Raw genomic sequence first — 18,172 nt, 5'->3', positions numbered from 1 at the left:
TTGCTGCTTACATCTAATTGCTATGTCACACTATAATGATTTTATACATATATACTGAAAGAGCAAAGATGACATTTTGCCCTACCTCCCTCCACATGATATTACAGTTGGAGAAAGAAAAATAGTTTACAGACTAAGATTAAAAAAAAAAAAAAAAAAGCAGGAACACCCTGTCTAACACCAATAGGAGATGTACATCTATACTAATAAAAGGGTAATATGCTAATTAGACCGGATATACCAGACGTCTTCCAGACGTCTTCCAGACATCGTTTCTGACAAAGTCAGGGGCATGGCTGGCCTGAAAACCACCTGCGGCCCCTCGGCCAGGCTGGCCCCGCCCCCCATTTGGGATTCCCCCCACCCCGATCCGGGGTCCCCTTCAGTGCAGGCCATCTGGCCCCCACCTGTACACCAGGCCTCTATCTTATATAATAAAAGAGTAATATGCAAATTGACCCTAACAGCAGAACGACCAGAACAACGGCTGGACCAGTCATTATGTCAGGCACCAATCACCCGATGGTGAATGGGGAACCAGGGGTGGGTGGCGGCAGGGGGCAGAGCTGGCTGTGGGCAGCTGGGGAAGATGGCCCTGATTGCAGGCCAGGCCTAGGGACCGTAACCACACACAAATTTCGTGCACTGGGCCTCTGGGATTCTATAAATTTACATTATGGTTTGCTTATACAACTGAAATATATATTGCCTAATCCAATGTATTATTTATTTATTATTCCTATTATTATTCCAATGGTGAAGTAATTAAAAATTAACAAATGAGCTCTGTCATAATAAAAGAGTAAATTCTTTGATCCCATAATAATGTCTTTGCATTTTTAATACAAACAGACAAAATAATAAATGGGAAAATAAGCCCCAGCCTGCAAAGGGCAGTTAATTTGTAGGCAGAGGGTTGAAGTTGCAAAAACTTTCATGTTCTAGAATTTCAAAAATATTTATGTGTTATAAAACTAGCTAATACTTTTTTGTAATTAAATTTTATAATAGAGGTAATTTAATTCAAAAATAAATTGCTACTAAAAGTAGTATAACAATATTTTTTAAGGTAGTGATAAAACTAGGCTACCTGAAATTTCCAGGTACACTTGCATTTCGGAGGATAGTAGCTTGGGTAATACGGACTTGAAATTTTCCCTTCAAAGCCAGTGATTTCTTTGACCAACACTGTGTTTTCACACCCTGGAAGAAAAAATTCAGTAACACACAATGATTTGCAGTTGTGACATTATGGGACTGACACTACATATATTTCTTTCACTATAAATGCACAGCTTCTTAATCAACAAGCATGTATATATGAATTTAAACTAAGTTTTTACAAAAGAAATAGTACCCTGCCCTAACTAGTTTGGCTTAGTGAATAGAGCATCAGCCTGCAGACTGAAGGGTTCCAGGTTCGATTCTGGTCAAGGGCATGCACCTTGGTTGCCGGGGCACATCCCCAGTAGCGGGTGTGCAGGAGGCAGCTGATCGATGTTTCTCTCTCATCGATGTTTCTAACTCTCTATCCCTCTCCCTTCCTCTCTGTAAAAAAAATCAATAAAATATATTAAAGAAAAGAAATAGTACCCTACATAGGTATAGCTAAACTGTTTGTTCAAATTCTATATTTGTTTTCAAATAATGTATTTTGGTTACACATTTGCAGGATGCTATTACTTCATAAAAAATACAGTTAAGCCTGGCCAGCATGGTTTAGTGGTTGAGCATAGACCTATGAACCAGGAGGTCACAGTTCGATACCCCATCAGGTATGGTCTGGGCACATGCCAGGGTTGCAGGCTTGATCCCCAGTGAGTGGTGTGCAGGATGCATCCAATCAATGATTTTCTCTCATCATTGAAGTCTCTCTCTCTCTCCCCCTTTCTCTCTGAAATTAATAAAAATATATATTTTTTAAAAAACTCACAGTTTAAATAAATTTTTAAAAGCTCTGAACTTCTTTTGTTCAACTAAGTGCATCCTTGTTGTTGAAATATACCTAGTTTACATAACATGTTCTGTTTAAGACAATCTAAATGTCTATTCTTGCTGATATGGTAACCCTTCTCCTAGAATGTAAGCTTCTTGAGAGTATTGATTTACCTCTATTTTGTTTACTGCTATTTCCCTAACACCTACAGCCATTCCTGGCATATAAAGATATAACTATTTGTTGAGTGAATAGACAAAGTCCATTACAATGTTTCTGAGATAATCACATTCTTAACCTTTGAAGTTAGAGATAATTTTCAACCCAATAATATCTCAAATATCTAGTCCAATAAATCCATTTTACATTTAGTTTTGTAATAATTTGAAGCAGAAAAACTACCAAAATAAGCCAAAGCCTTAAAATGTAGATGAAACTACAGCTATCACTATCTATGTAAGCCAAATCCTCTTCCCTCCTCCCCCTTATCTCCCATTCTGATCCCTTTGGCTTTAGTGATGCTCATAAAGAAGTTACCAAGGAGAAGAGGGGGAACATCTGTAATACTTTCAACAATAAAGATAAATTATTTTAAAAAGTTACCAAGACATGACCTGTAAGATTCGATCAGTTGCAACACACATCACAAAGAGACTAGAGTTTCTTATTGTTTTGCTTTACTTCATTAACCCAAGTCCAAAAGAGAAGAATGAGGGGGGTCATTTTTGCTCACTGTTGCCTAGTAAAACCCACTAAATCCTTAAGGTTTTTGCTTCACGGGCACTTTCTGGGATGGCATTCGCAAGTATGACTATAAATGAGACATCACAAAAGACAGACTAGTGTACTAGTTACTAGCCTACCAGCTCCATACTGACCCTTCTCTGTCCTGCAGTGCCAGGCTGGGACTCTGCAAACCATGTACTTTCTTTACTACCTGGCTCCCTGATAGGCTCTGCCAATGGGGGTGCCAACTGGAAACTAGAAGGCTGGAGGAGGAAGAATCAGACTTCCTCCTCTTATTCCTGGGAGGGTCACCCAAAGGACACTTCTTCACCCCCGCAGGTAACACTTCGTTCCTGTACAGAGCTGAATCCTGTTAGCAGTTTCTCTACCGTCCACTTTATTGAATCTCCTGCAAAGATACCAGCCTCCGCTGTCTGGCACCCCCTCCTTAGAGGTCTGGGTTCCAGGTCCATGAATATCTGCCTCTGAACTCAGAAACACCAGCACCAGCTGAGCAGCCACCCTTCCTCAGAGTTTCATTTCACAAATCCCTCCTCCAAGCTCTATTCCCCCAGTTGCTTCTTACATGTGTTGCTTTCTACATGATACAAAGAAAACTCAGTTTTCTTTTTGCCTTTTGAGTTACCTAGTTAACACCTTTCTATTGAGTTACCAGTTCTTTAAGTTAAATTTTCTCTACTAGAATAAGTGATACGATATTTATGTTCTGACTGGGCCCTGAGTCAGTGTCCCTGACCTACACAACTAGTGTTATAATACAGCCTCAGGAGAGACCAGACAGGAGCATCGTAACAAATATTTCTACAGGTGACTTCGGGGGGCGGGAGACTTACTTTGTTCTGGAATGACTTCAAAATATGCCCGGATTCCTGATAGCCTCCGTATCTGAGGAGATTTAAATGTCACCAACATGAGATTATTTGTAGAAACAAATGACATTAATGTTCTTGTAGGTTCACACATTCTGAAACCAGATAACAAAACAATACGTGAACAGCAGGTTACTGAGGAGTGGGCCTACATCCAACACTAATTCCATACATCGTCTGGGCCAGCCACACAGTTCTTGTTCATCAAACTCCACCAGCCAGGTCTTCATCCCCTAGTGGCTACAGGGCACAACACATGGAAAGGAGCTGACACAGAAACAGAAGACTGCCAGAGAATCCCTCTGGATGGCCATCACTGGACCCTCCTTGAGGGCAAACAAGGTAGAAAGGGGTACTTCGTGGCTAACAAAACCAGGTTCAAAACTCAGGTCCATCACTTAACTGGCTGAAAAACTGTGGGCAATCAGGTACTAAGTCATCATAAACGCCACGTCCACTACCTCGAATGGAAGGAGTAATAATGGTTTACTCCTCACAGCACTGTGGTGAGGCTTAAATAAGAAAATAACTAGATATGTCTGGAAGGATGAAAAAAACTCAACAACAATGATTGAGGAGTGAGAGCCAGCGACAATTTTACCATTCCTTGCATATCTCTATATACTGTATGGACTTTTGACACACACATGCATCCCAGAAATACAAAAAAAAAATAAATACATACAGAAAACACTGTTGCATAGATAGGTTAATACTATTCAAAGTAAAATAATTCATGTACATTTTTAGCACAGTGAAGTACAAATAATAATGCTGACTAAAGGCCAACTGACATTAGGTTAACAAAATACTAAGCACTCATAAAGCAAAAAATATATATGTGTGTAAATGAAAAGATTTATGCAAAAATACAACAGATATTTGTTCTGGGTAATAGGCACTTGTGAAATAGTTGACATTGTTTTCTCTGACCTCACTTTCACAATGAACATTGTATTATTTTAAAATAAGGAACAACATTTGCTTGTTTTATTGATGTTATACAATCATCACAGAATACTTATTCTCATACTTTACTGAAATAGTGTACTTCACTATGATTGCAATCAAAGTAAAAAATTTTTAAAAATCTGGTAGATTTCAGAAATATTGGCTGAAGGTCCTGCTATACTGATTTCGACTCTCTTATGCTACAAAAGAAAAATAAACATTGTATCTGAGAGGCTAATTCAGAGCATGGGTCAGTCATTGACCTGAGTATATGCAGAAGCGGCTCACAAAAAACCCAAGGGGAACCCAGGTGCTACGAAAGAGAGACATTGTACGAAAAGCCTTTTCACCCACAACCAGAGTGCCTGCCTGATACCTGTACAGGACGGTGCTCCGGATGGGCAAGAGGGAGTCGTAAATGGTCAGGGAGTCGGTGACGCAGTTGTCGGCTTCGATCTGGACGGACTCTATCGACAGGCGAATCAGGTAGCCCACGATGGCCACCAGCTTGAAGTGGCACATGAGCCTCCCGGAGGTTGCAGAAATCTCCAGAGGGTAGCGAACGGACAGATGATCTGCATACAAGTACTGAGAGCAGCCTTTTTCTGTGGAGACAGCGCTCTTGTGTTGTTTTTAGGAATGACTTTTCTAGAAATCTTGTTAGAAGAGTAAAGAGCAGAAGAGGTCCCATGAAGGCCATCTGCTGCCTTTGCCAGTCTGAAGTCCACTCCCCTCTCTCCTGATCACAGCACCTGGACTTCACTTTGAGAAACTGTCCTTATCATGTCTATATGGTTTGGTTGGGGTTAATCTCACCCCTAGGTGCAGAGGTGGGCACGTGACTCAGACTGGCCAATCAGAGAGTCAGATAAGCTGCGTCAGGAGTGGGCATGTCAGCCAACCAGAGATAATGAGACCCAGTCCCAGCACTTCTGCAGGGACTATCAGGAAATCTATGCGGGTTTATTTCCCACCATGGTTACTAAACTGATAAATTATAAGCCTGGATCTGCAGGTGGCCATTTATGCCACCACATTGGACAAATACAGTTGATGGGGCCTCAACAGAGGAAAGCAGAGATGCAGAGTGCCAGAGACCAATTCCAGCATGACAGCAGGGCTGATCTGGGAATGGCTGAAGGCATTTCCCCAAACCTGAATAGGATACATTAAATTGATTTCTTGTCTGCCAGACAGCTAAAAGGCATCTTAATCTACATGTTATTGCCTCCTACTGGCCAAACACCTGAACAGCTGTAGGCTAATTCCCCCATTCTGACAATGGACTCTGTACCAAACCCTGACCCTTTGAAGTGTATATCTCTGCCTTGCCTCAGGACAAGTTGTGTTAATAAAAAGTATGGGGTCCTGGGGATGAGGAGAACCTAAGGCCTTAGACTTAAGACCTTAGAACTTAGCTCCTTTAGCTAAGCTCCTCTGACCCCCAAATGCCTTACAAAATTATATCTCGTCTCCAGACTCTTTATTAGTCTCTGGACTGTTATTTAACATCTGCCCACAACCTTCTCCCGATTCCTGAACCCTTCTTAATGCTGGGACAAGAGCACCAACAGCAGAATCCTGATGATATGTTGTCTTATAACCTGGCCCAACCGAACCTGAAGCCTTCCCCCCCACCCCCACCCCCACCCCAGAGGAGCCCCATTCATATGAGTCAATCAAATTTCTTTTACGCGTAAACCAGTTTGAGTATATTTCTGTCACTTGTAACTGAAAGAGCACTCACAAATACCATCAATTGAAAAGGAAAACTACAGCCCAAAAGATACCGATTTGGAGGCAGTGGCGGGTAGAGGATAGGGTAGAGGGAGGGAAGAAGCCACATGACATAATTTACCAGGTCCTATGGTTGAAGAGTAATCTGACCGAAGCCCAGCTGCATTGAAAAACAAACAAACACACATAGAAAAAAGACCATCAATCTTGTCATTTCATCCTGTTAGAATTTTGCCTAGAAAAAAATATTTTCAGTCCTTTAAAAGCAATCCAACATATCTGGGGTTTGTTTTATAATAATCCAGTGAGGGGAAGGGAGGTTGTTTAGGTATTTACAGACCAAATAGGACAGATGTGAGCTGATGGTCTTTGGAACTGAGTAAAGGTAAGGGTATACTAGAGTTCATTTTTCTATTCTCTTTCCTTTTGTATGCTTGAAGTCATCCATAGTAACAAGCTTTAAACATTTTTAAAGGTAAAAAAGGAAACAACAAATATAATAATAATTAGTCATATTAATTATATCTGAAATAGTATATGTGGTACAGAATTTTCATTCATTTAACAAATGTGTATCAGCTTCCTACTATCTGCCTAGCATATATATAATTGAAATCAAAAGAAAAAGCTGCATAAATTTTGTATTATGCAAAAATTAAACCATTATACTGTCAAGACAAATGATGGAATTTACATTTGACAAGGCTATGGGACAGGCCGTTTGGAGCACTGGGCAGCACTATGTAATATAGGTTCAGTTCTGTCTGGATGAGGAAAGAGACAAGACAAAGCTCAGAAAAATTTTCCTTCTGCAGGACTTTGTGCCTTGGAGCCTTAGTTTGAATAAACCAAATCAAGTATAGGGAGGGGTGCATTTTAATAAATTCAATTTCATGTATATTTTGTCCCCAGTTCAATTGCCCAATCAATGTATGTAAACTTCAGTAACTTCCTTTATCAACATAGCTCCCATATCTTCAACTAATCCTGCTCCACTGGGACTGCCGAGAGAATACTTCATTACCACGGAGACTGCAATACTGACAGTATCAGGAGTGCTGCGGGAAGGAATGCTTAAAGGAGAATTACCCAACAATCACCATTTAGGACCACGGAGTCCATGTCCACAGCCAGACCCTGCAAGCTTCCCACAGAGGTCCGGTTTATGATGCTCGTCTGGATGGAGTCCTTCAGGATGGCGGCCACACAGTCCTCACAGAAGATATGGCCCTTGGCATGTGGCATGACAAACACAATCCAAAAGTGGACCAGGAGGCCACCTTTGTTGTTACTGCTGTAGAGAACGGAGAAAGATGTTCAGAGATACCTCTTAGGAAGGAGACTTTTACAGGAAGCCAGTGGCCCAACTGGTAATTTCAAGGTAAGGCCTGTGAGCACAACTTTCAACTGAGCGTGACTTCCTTCTTTAGGAATTCATCACCTCCTAGTACAGGGACTGGAAAGGGACAGCATCATGGTATGGGTATTCTTGTGTTGGGTTCAGATCTAGAACCATTAGTGAGAACACACTATTTCTGTGGCTGTCAATCAGTATTCACTGCTAATGCAAATAGCAAGTTACAGTTTTTCATACCTCATGGTGTCCATACACAGTGCTAAATCTGCTTTATCCCATTTAATTATATCAGAAAGGTTGGTTATTATTCCAGTTTTACAGATGAGAAAATTAAAACCAACTACAACTCAAAACCACACAGCTAGGAAGTGGCAAAACCAGGAATCCACCCCATTTTGGTTTCAGTCTGACCCTGGAGAAGGCACTGCTAACTGCTCAAATATTATCATGATTTATGGGGGGGAAAAGCCACACAAGATAATGTTCTGTAGTACATAATTTGGGTAATAAAAGTGAAGGAAAGAAAACAAATTGCTTTATTCTAAGACTTTAATACCAAAATGGATTGTGAATCTGTAGATGTATTGGGCATGGGGGAAGGTGGGATACAGTACAGGGCACGTGATTTTTCCTAAAAATGATTTGGCCATGGAATACTTTTTTTTCTCAAGAGACCTCCAGTGATCAGTTTTTACTAAACATATTTTGAGAAATACTGGTCTGTGTTTTGTTTTTGCCCCGACCCAATATAGCAGCCATGTTAATGGCCATTTTGCCCACTGGCATTAGTACAGGGTCCTGGATCCCAGCTATGGGGAGAAGGCAGGCTTTGGTAGATAAAAAGAAAAACTCAGCAAGAGAGCATAGCAAAGAATTGGGTCACTATTGTGCTAAAAGGGGATTAATCCACAACTGCCCCTAAGAAGTTACTAGAGAATGGTGATACCTTGGCCTTTTCAGGGCTTTGAGAGGAATTTACAGCAGTGAACACAGAAATCCCAAAGCAAGGGACCCCCCAATACCTGACATCTGCAATGACAGACTGCTTGTAAAATTTGGAGAAGGCGGATGTTGTGTAAACCAGGTTTACCTGAAAAAGAAAAACCGAGGTCTCTGAAGTCTTTCACTCTGGCTTCCTCTCACAGTACCAAGCTCTGATTAGCTACCAAGGAGATAAACAAGACTCAAATGAAGGCCTCTAACTCCAAACCCAGACAGTATTCCTTGCATTTCTTTTTTTGGGGGGGTGTGGGGGGAGAGGGTAGTTAATCCTCACCAGAGGATTTTTTCCCATTTATTTATTTACTTATTTTTTAGAGAGAGTAGAAGGGAGGCAGGGAGGGAGGGTAGAGGGGGGGGCGTGGAGAAACATTGGTATGAGAGAGACACATCAATTGGTTGCCTCCTGCATGTGCTCCAGCCAGGCCAGGGATAAAATCTGCAATCCAGGTACATGTCCTTGACCGGGAATCAAACCCAAGACCCTTTGGTGTGCAGGCTGATGCTCTAACCACTGAACAATACAGGCCAGGGCTATTCCTTGAATTCAAATAAATTTTTACTTCCTGTAGCAGTCTTGGGTTTTTTAACCTTCATTCTGCTTTCTCTGAAGAATAATTTGTTACCTTCATTTATTTCTGTCTTTATTCACCTTAATCAAACTTAACTTCTGTGTTCTGCCTAAATTTAATTTGCTCCACAATTAATAAATCAAATGCCCTTAAGCACATTTTAAAAGTGCTTGACCCAACCTCTTTTCTATTAATTAAATGGCATAGAAAAATTAAATTCTTAAGGACATGTTGCTATATTAGCCACTAGGGGGCGAGTGGTGCCCACAACCAGGACAACCACCCCTTTCCCAACTCACCAGTCTCTAGGGAAACACCCAGCCCTTTTAAAACTCCATTAATTGCATCTCAAAAGAGAGACATTTCAATCAATTTATCTTTTTTCTCCCTACTTAGCATTTCTAAAACCAAACTGGCTCATTTGTCACATCTTCTCTTGAATTCCCCTTTCTACACAGTAGCAACAATTTACCCACCTAATTGCCCAGAAGGGGGAGTGGGCTGGGGAATCACCTTAGAAATAATATAGTATAGTGGGGGAGAATATGAGCTGTGATGTTTAAATTCACTACGCAACACAGAACACGTTACCTATACCTGCTGAGCCTCCATTGTGCTTTTCTCTCCCACCTCTCCTTTTCTCCTTCCTTTCTTTTTTTCTTTCTTCCAGTCTGTAAAATGGTTGTCAAAATGCCTACCTCTTTGGGATAATTTGAGGAATAATTGATAAATATTAAAAATAAAGGCCGGCGTGGCTCATTGGTTGCGTATCGACCTATAAACCTGAGATCAGGGTTAATTTCCGGTCAAGGGCACATGCCCAGGTTGCAGGCTCTATCCCCAGTGTGGGGAATGCAGGAGACAGCCAATCAATGATTCTCTCTCATCATTGATATTTCTATCTTTCTCTCTCTCTCCCTTCCTTTCTGAAATCAATAAAAGAATATATATTAAAAAAATAAAGTGTTTAGCACATACCCAGTATACAGAAAGCCCTCAATAAACAAGAGCCACTGCGCCTATTCTTGGTTTTGCTTGCTCACTCTCGCAGCTCTTCCTCAGTCTACAGTGTATGTAGAATAGTCTACACCAAAGTGTAGTGGAGTCACCACTGTGCAGGCCACCATTGCCATTAATATGCAGACACAATTTGGCAGAAACTTTCTAGTTAATACTATGTACCAAGATTGATGAATCAATATTTTTCTATTTAACCAGTAATAATTTTAGAAAATCACCCAAGGAAGTAATTAGAGATACAGACAAGTAATGTAAATAATTTATTGTAGCATTATCAATAGTGGCAAAAGCTGGAAACAACTTAAATACCCAATAAAAAGGAATTTTCTAACTTTGTAGTATTAAAACTTATTTACTTTTGTTCTTTTAAAAATATATCTTTTTATTAATTTCAGAGAGGAAGGAAGAGAGAGAATGAGAGAGAGAGAGAGAGAAACATCGATGAGAGAATCATTGATCGGCTGCCTGGGCACATGCCCTTGACCAGAACTGAACTCAGGACCCTTCAGTCTGCAGGCAGATGCTCTATCTACTGAGAAAAACTGGCTAGGGTTAAAACTTATTTTTTAAAGAACATTTACCTGCCTAGAAAAATACAACCTAATGGTAAAAGTTAAAGATCAGATTATAAGACTGAATATCTATTAACACCTTAATATTGAGCTATCCCCTATGTCTGTGTGGTCCAGAATAAAGCAGGGCTCTATCTTTGGTGATGTTAAATAAGATTTTAAAGTATTTTTATACTTTTATGGGTTTTACACTTTACATATTTTATTTATACTTTTTAAATTTATGCTTTACACTTTTAGATACTTATTTTATACCTCTTTTACATTTTTGGACTTTTCTAAATTGTTATAATAAATATGTATTAGTTCTTTAATGAGAATGTTCTTTTTAAGTGAAGAGATGTCAGTGCATGGAAGTTGAAATAAATGTATGCTGATCACAGTCAATCAGCACACATGTCACGTCAGTACAAAAAGATGTTTTAAAGATCACCTGGTTCAATCCCTTTATTTCACAGATGAGAAGAACTGAAACTGAAGTTCATAGAGCCATTTCTTTTACTTTCAGCAGAAAGAAAGAAGCAATTCTATCAAATAAGCAATTCTATCTTACAGCTGACGTGAGCTAAATCCCATGTTTCCTGATTATTTCCTCTGCCGATCCCGCACACTGGGACCCTTCCACTCTACCTTTCACCCTCTGACCCCACCATGCCCAGCCTCTCACCCCCTCCCCCACCATCACCTCACCACTTGTTGTACAGTCCGTGTCACTGACAGAAATTCCCTGGACTCCTTCTGTCGGTATTCAGGAAGAAACTCAATATTGGTGATGCGAAACATTCCAACAAAGTAAAAAGCATCTTTGCTTTCTGTCTTGCCTGTAAGATAAGAGAAAGGGCAGGTAGGGGGCTTTCCCATATGTGTGGTAATGAGGCATTGCCTGATCTATGCCAGTATCAGGCTCCTGAAATTATTTAATTTTAGGCAACTATGTATTCTACTGGTTCTGCAGCTTGGGGAGTTCTAAATGTAGTTAATAACATCTCTCCCATCAGCAGTAAATCACCATATCCCTTAGGATACTCTAGTCTCTCTATCAGCTTCTGACAAGTACTTAAGAACAAGATTAAAAGGTAAAAGATGTAGGGGAGGCTAGGGGACTGTCTAGGGCGGGGGGATAAAATGGACACATATGTAATACCCTTTGTAATATTTTAAGCAATAAAAAAAAAAAGGTAAAAGATATACCTCTTAGACAGTCTAAATGTCATAGAGTCACTAAGGGGCCAAAGAGAATATATACAATGTTTATGGATCCCAAGTCTGTAGAAGGTAAGGAGGTAAGAAATGTATACAGTCAAGCTCTGAGGAGAAGTGAGCGTAGCGGAGAGGAGGGGAACGCCCCCCCGCCTCCCCAGTGGTCCTTCACTGAGTCCCTGGCCTCTCATCTTCTGTCTGACTTTGGCTGATGCTCAGGGTGCTGGCCCGTCCTCAATTCTGTGCAGTGCAGGGAGAACTCATCCTTCTGATAAGCCACTGTGGTCCTCATCCCAGTGTGAGATCACTTTTTCTCAAATGCTTTGCCTGTGAGGTCCATGGCTTTGGGCATCAGGCCTGCCCAGAAACAGGCAAAGATACAACTATGTCTGAGTTGTCTTCAGACAACAGGTGAAGACACTGCTGTTGTTTGAGAAGAGCTTGGGGCAATGAGGGCTTTCTTTCTGCCTTTTCTTTTCTTTCAAGCCCTAATAGAGAGTAGCCAGTGCCTGACTTAGCTTTGAAGCTCAATAAATATTTGTGGGAAGGAAGGGAAAGAAGAAGGGGGCTAGAGGAAGAGCACAAGGAAATGCTAAATAACTCATAGTTATTTAAAAGATGGTGCATGAATATTATGTGAACTGAAATAAATTAGGTGAAAAAAGAACAAGAACCATATGATTTTACTCATATGTGTGACATAAAACAAAAAAAGCAACAAATAACCAAACAAGCACACTCATAGACAGAGAACAGTTTGGTGGTTACCAGAAGAGAAGGGTGTGGAAGAAGGTTGAAAAGAGTAAAGAGGGTCAATTATATGGTGATGGAAGGGGGCCAGACCTTGGATGGAACACTTAGTGGAATATGGAGGTGATATAGAATTGTACATCTAAAACTTATACAATGTTATTAACATGTGTTTCTCCATTAAATTTAATTTTTTAAAAAGAAGGCCCGGGAGAAACCAAGATGGCGGCATAGGTAAACACCGGAGATTGCTGCCTCGCACAACCACTTCAAAAATACAACTAAAAGACGGAACGGACATCACCCAGAACCACAGGAAGGCTGGCTGAATGGAAATTCCACAACTAGAAGGAAAGAGAAAAGCATACCGAGACTCAGAGGAGGCGCAGTGCGGAAGTGAAATACTAAGGTACGGAGGTGCGCGCAGAGCGGGCTGGCGGCTGAAGGTGCGGTTGTCTGTTTCAATTGGGAGGGAGTCTCAGGCTCTGAGCTCCAGTTCTGGGTGAGTCTCTAGGGACCCAGACTCAAACGGGAGAAGTGGGACTGTCCGGCATCAGTCAGAACTCGAGGGCAGCTTTCTCCAAGGTTTGCAGCGGTTGCTGGGACACTGAGAGGCAGAGCCTCTGGGGACGGGACTGAGAGCAGCCATAACTGCTCGCTCAGCCCACCCTGTTGATCCCCTGGGATCCACCCCGTCCAAGCCTTGCACAGAGGCATTTGCGGGATAGCCTCAGGCAAAGGCTAGATTAGCACCTCCCTAGAGGACAGAAGTTCTCCCACTGCAGACACAGCGGATTCTCACAGCCAGTTGGCCTGGAGGTCAAATCCCTCCCTGTGTTACCTACAACAATCAAGGCTTAGCTACAACAAGATTGCGCACAACGACCACAAGGGGGTGCACCAAGAGTGTCTACCTCAGGTAATTGGGACACTTAGCACAGAAAGGCACTCTATCGACACAGAGAAGCATAAAAAATGCCGAGACAAAGAAACAGGACACAAATGACAGAACTGGAGGAAAGCAGGATGCTGGATATAGAATTCAAAACCACACTTTTGAGGTCTTTCAAGAGTCTTCTAGAGACTGCCGATAAACTTAATGAGATGTACAAGAAATCTAATGAGACCCTCGATGTTGTGATTAAGGACCAACTAGAAATTAAGCATACACTGACTGAAATAAAGAATATTATACAGACACCCAACAGCAGACTAGAGGAGCGCAAGAATCAAGTCAAAGATTTGAAATGCGAAGAAGCAAAAAACACCCAACCGGAAAAGCAAAATTAAAAAAGAATCCGAAAATACGAAGATAGTGTAAGGAGCCTCTGGGACAGCTTCAAGCATACCAACATCAGAATTATAGGGTGCCAGAAGATGAGAGAGAGCAAGATATTGAAAACCTATTTGAAGAAATAATGACAGAAAACTTCCCCCACCTGGTGAAAGAAATAGACTTACAAGTCCAGGGAGCGCAGAGAACCCCAAACAAAAGGAACCCAAAGAGGACCACACCAAGACACATCATAATTAAAATGCCAAGAGCAAAAGACAAAGAGAGAATCTTAAAAGCAGCAAGAGAAAGAAACTCAGTTACCTACAAGGGAATACCCATACGACTGTCAGCTGATTTCTCAACAGAAACTTTGCAGGCCAGAAGAGAGTGGCAAGAAATATTCAAAGTGATGAATGCCAAGAACCTACAACCAAGATTACTTTATCCAGCAAAGCTATCATTCAGAATTGAAGGTCAGATAAAGAGCTTCACAGATAAGGAAAAGCTAAAGGAGTTCATCACCACCAAACCAGTATTATATGAAATGCTGAAAGGTATCCTTTAAGAAGAGGAAGAAGAAGGAAAAGGCGAAGATACAAATTATGAACAACAAATACACATCTATCAACAAGTGAATCTAAGAATCAAGTGAATAAATAATCTGATGAAAAGCATGAACTGGTGATTATAATAGAATCAGGGACATAGAAAGGGAATGGACTATTCTTGGGGGGGAAAGAGGTGTGGGAGATGCAGGAAGAGACTGGACAAAAATCGTGCACGTATGGATGAGGACAGTGGGTGGGGAGTGAGGGCGGAGGGTGGGGTGGGAACTGGGAGGAAAGGAGTTACGGGGGGAAAAAAGAGGAACAAATGTAATAATCTGAACAATAAAGATTTAATTAAAAAAAAAAAGAAGAAGGCACAACTTGGCTGAGTGATAAGAAGCAGCGTCTGTTGTATAGCCAACCCAGGGTCCCACTAGTTCCAAATGGTGTAGTGAGGCAGTGGGGCGGGGAGGGGTGCACAGAGTAGGCGGCAGGAGGCCTGAGCTTCGGTCTTAGATTTGTTCTTTCAAGTTAAGTGACTTTGGAATGATCAATTTGCCTCACTAAGCCTCTTATATAAAACAAAGGTTTGTTTTCTTGCTGATTTTACCAGGTAAGTGATTCTGTGACTTTTTTTTGCCCCCTTGCAGACTTTTTAAAATTTGAATGAGAGCTGTGACTCCTATCTATCCTCTGGCATCAGTAAGTACCCAAGAGGAAGAGTAACAACAATGTAAGGGAGATCAATTAGGCCTTAAAATGACTACAGTGACCAAGCTCTTTAGCACAACCCAACACACAAGACCCTGGTTGGTCTCCTGATGAGTTGTCCACTTCATTTCTCAAGGCCATTCGCCACACCCAAATTTCATGTATTGAAACTAACCTCTGTTATTTGTTGAACAGTTCTCGCTATCCATACCATTTTCCCTTTGCTCCTACTGGTCTGTCTTGCTGAAAGGATCTTCTCTGACTTTAATACAGCCAGCAAACTACTTCTACACAACGATCTTCCAAAACTTCATACAAAAATGCTAGGGCAAAGAGAAGTCTCAGTTGAGGGCCAGAAGAGAACTGATGGGGAAGAAATTGGTTTGTTCTGGGTTGGAGCTGTGTGTCTTTTGTGTTTGACTTAATTGCCCATTGACTTGACTTCTTTCACTGGTATATAAAGACAGACATTCTTCCTGTCTACCACTCTGTCCCCAAGTCTATCACAGAGCCCAGCTCATTGTGGCTACTCTAAGATGTGTCAAATGAATTTTCAGAAGCCAGTTCTTGAAGCTTTCTCTGAATTCTATCCTTGGGCCGGTTGGCTGCCTCTCTTCTGTAATTATAAAGTGATTGATTAAACAAAACAAAAATAAACTCACCCTCCCTTTCAGCACTAAACTGTTTTTTGAAAGTACAAAATCTATATGTGAGCTTTTTGAAGGTAGGAGATGTATCGTGGCATGCCTGATGTCTTGCATTATGCTACACAAATTATAGGTGACATGAACTGTTCAAGATAATATTTGTTAATTCTTTGCCTATAAGGCTCACTTTCCAACCACATTTTAATATCCTTGATAGAAAACATATCTTGTATTAAACATATTAAGATGTATAGTGTGGGAAGATGAGCATAAGTCAACAAAGGCTATACAATTGCTGCACTGCATTGGGTTAGTCTTCTCTAAGGAAGAACTTAGTTATGACTCCTGTCCAATCAATCAGATCGACAAAAACATAAAAACAGAGGAAAGAAAGGCTCATGAGTACAATGAAGCTCAGAGAGCTGGAATATCAGGTTGCCTAGAAACAGGCAGTGGGTGGAATGAGGAAATGAAACAGTTTAGCATTCCATTCATTTTTAAAGCTCAAAATGGACTAAATGGATTACACTTCTGAACAAGTCAACATTTGCTCCTGAGCATCCTCCTCCGCTCTCCCTATCCCCCATCTCTGCTCCTCTTGCTCACCTGTGGGAAGAGAGCAGTAGTAGGAAAAGGAGAAAGGGGAAAGCAATTCTGGTTTCTTCCTCCAAAAACCTCAACAGTTTCAGAAATGGTTATTAGTCCAAGAAATAAGAAAAATCTATCAGAAACACCCAGGGGCAGATTGGGCCTGCATTTCTCCTGCTGACTTCACTGGGTAAGCCCTAACTCCAAAGGAAAGTAGGTTTTAACTCACTGATGTAGAGCCACAGAAGGGTCCAGGCTATGACTGCCAGGATGAACAAAAACACTGTGAAGAGAATGATTTTATTCTGGACATTCCAAAAGGGAGCTTTCTTCTTGGGCTGCTTCTTGAGTTGGGCTTTGTTGATGGGTTTTCTTGGTGGCCGTCTCGCTGGTCTCCCTGGTCTCCCTGGTCTCGCTGGTCTCCCTGGTCTCCCTGGCAGCTTCCCGGGGGCACTCACCACCTGAACGGAGATATTAGATATCTAAAAATAAAAGATGTGTTATCAATTAGAAGGAGTCTGGAGCAAACATTTCAAACTCACGGCCCACGGGCCGCATGCAGCCCACAATGAATATTTTTGTGGCCCAGCCAATATAATGGTATGTAAGACACATTTTAATAAAAATTTCATAACTTAATTTTTACAATATCCTGTTAAACATAATCTATCTATATAAAACCCTAATTTGCAAATTGACCAAATGGCTGTATGACCAGCAGATCAACTAGTCACTATGATGCACACTGACCACCAGAGAGCAGACACTCAATGCAGGAGCTGCCCCCAGCCCGCAGGCCCTGACCAGCGGCGGCAGCAGGGGGTGAGGCCAGCACAGAAGGTGGGTGTGAGCAGGGGCCACCAATAGCCCTGCTAGTTGCCTCACAGGTCAGCCCTGATCACCAGCCAGGCCTAGGGACCCTACCCATGCATGAATTTCATGCACCAGGTCTCTAGTTATTAATAACAAACTACAATGTTCACTAATGACTGATTACTATAATCGTGTTGCATTCATTTTCCTTACTCGCCTTACCTGCAGGTGCACCATTTCTCTCCACTAATACTAGGAGTGAATATTTTAGTAGCTGATTGCCACATCATTACTCTTGGACTGACTTTTTTGGTGTGTGCAACAGGAAATATTTTGCTTTCAGAGAACAAGAAAAATAGGTTTATTTGCATTACGCTTATTCATTTGTGCGGTTATTCAGTGTCTGGTAAGTTAATGTTCAAGAAAAAATATTAATTTTATTAAAATGTTCTATTATTTTATGTTAATGATTACTCATTTATTTCAGCCCTTTGTATTCAACATGTCTCTAGCGAAATAAACCTACATCTCTATGAAAATTGAAGCTTTTGTTATTTTGTGGCCCACATAAACTTAAACCTTGCTTATTTGGCCCGTGTTAGCTTTGGAGTTTGACATGCTTGGTCCAGCGCTTAAATGCTATCTCTCAGCAAAGAGAATTTGGTGCTAAAATGCCTAAATGTGTCATCAAATGATTTACATAAGCATAATAAATTGACTTGCATTTGAATCGCACAATTAAAATTAGAAAAAAAAATAGACATTATGTAAACTCCAGTGAAATGGTTCCCAGGTCCTCTCCTCAACTCCCCCTTTTGGCTAATAGATGCTGCAGAGGATAGGCCTGAATTTCATGGAGTGTAGACTAGAGGACTGGAA

The 18,172-nt window shown here is 41.1% G+C and overlaps 1 protein-coding gene across 1 annotated transcript in view; it reads right to left on the bottom strand.

Moving 5' to 3' along the window:
• The window catches only part of TMPRSS7 (transmembrane serine protease 7), a 35,696-nt gene extending 24,115 nt beyond the window's left edge, over positions 1-11,581 (bottom strand). Inside the window, exons 1-7 of the mRNA XM_036348538.1 lie at positions 11,451-11,581; positions 8,620-8,687; positions 7,341-7,534; positions 6,362-6,400; positions 4,880-5,108; positions 3,517-3,647; positions 1,091-1,203 (exon numbers count right to left, since the gene is read on the bottom strand). Of these exons, the coding sequence (XP_036204431.1) occupies positions 1,091-1,203; positions 3,517-3,647; positions 4,880-5,108; positions 6,362-6,400; positions 7,341-7,534; positions 8,620-8,687; positions 11,451-11,543 (867 nt within the window). The 5' untranslated portion in view covers positions 11,544-11,581. The remainder of the gene's footprint in view (positions 1-1,090; positions 1,204-3,516; positions 3,648-4,879; positions 5,109-6,361; positions 6,401-7,340; positions 7,535-8,619; positions 8,688-11,450) is intronic.
• Positions 11,582-18,172: the final 6,591 nt, after the last annotated feature.

This window comes from Myotis myotis, unplaced genomic scaffold, assembly GCF_014108235.1.
Source record: "Myotis myotis isolate mMyoMyo1 unplaced genomic scaffold, mMyoMyo1.p scaffold_m19_p_2, whole genome shotgun sequence".
In the NCBI taxonomy this organism is placed as follows: domain Eukaryota; kingdom Metazoa; phylum Chordata; class Mammalia; order Chiroptera; family Vespertilionidae; genus Myotis; species Myotis myotis.
The sequence above is the reverse complement of the archived record's forward strand: the minus strand, read 5'-3'. Positions and strand labels throughout refer to the sequence as shown.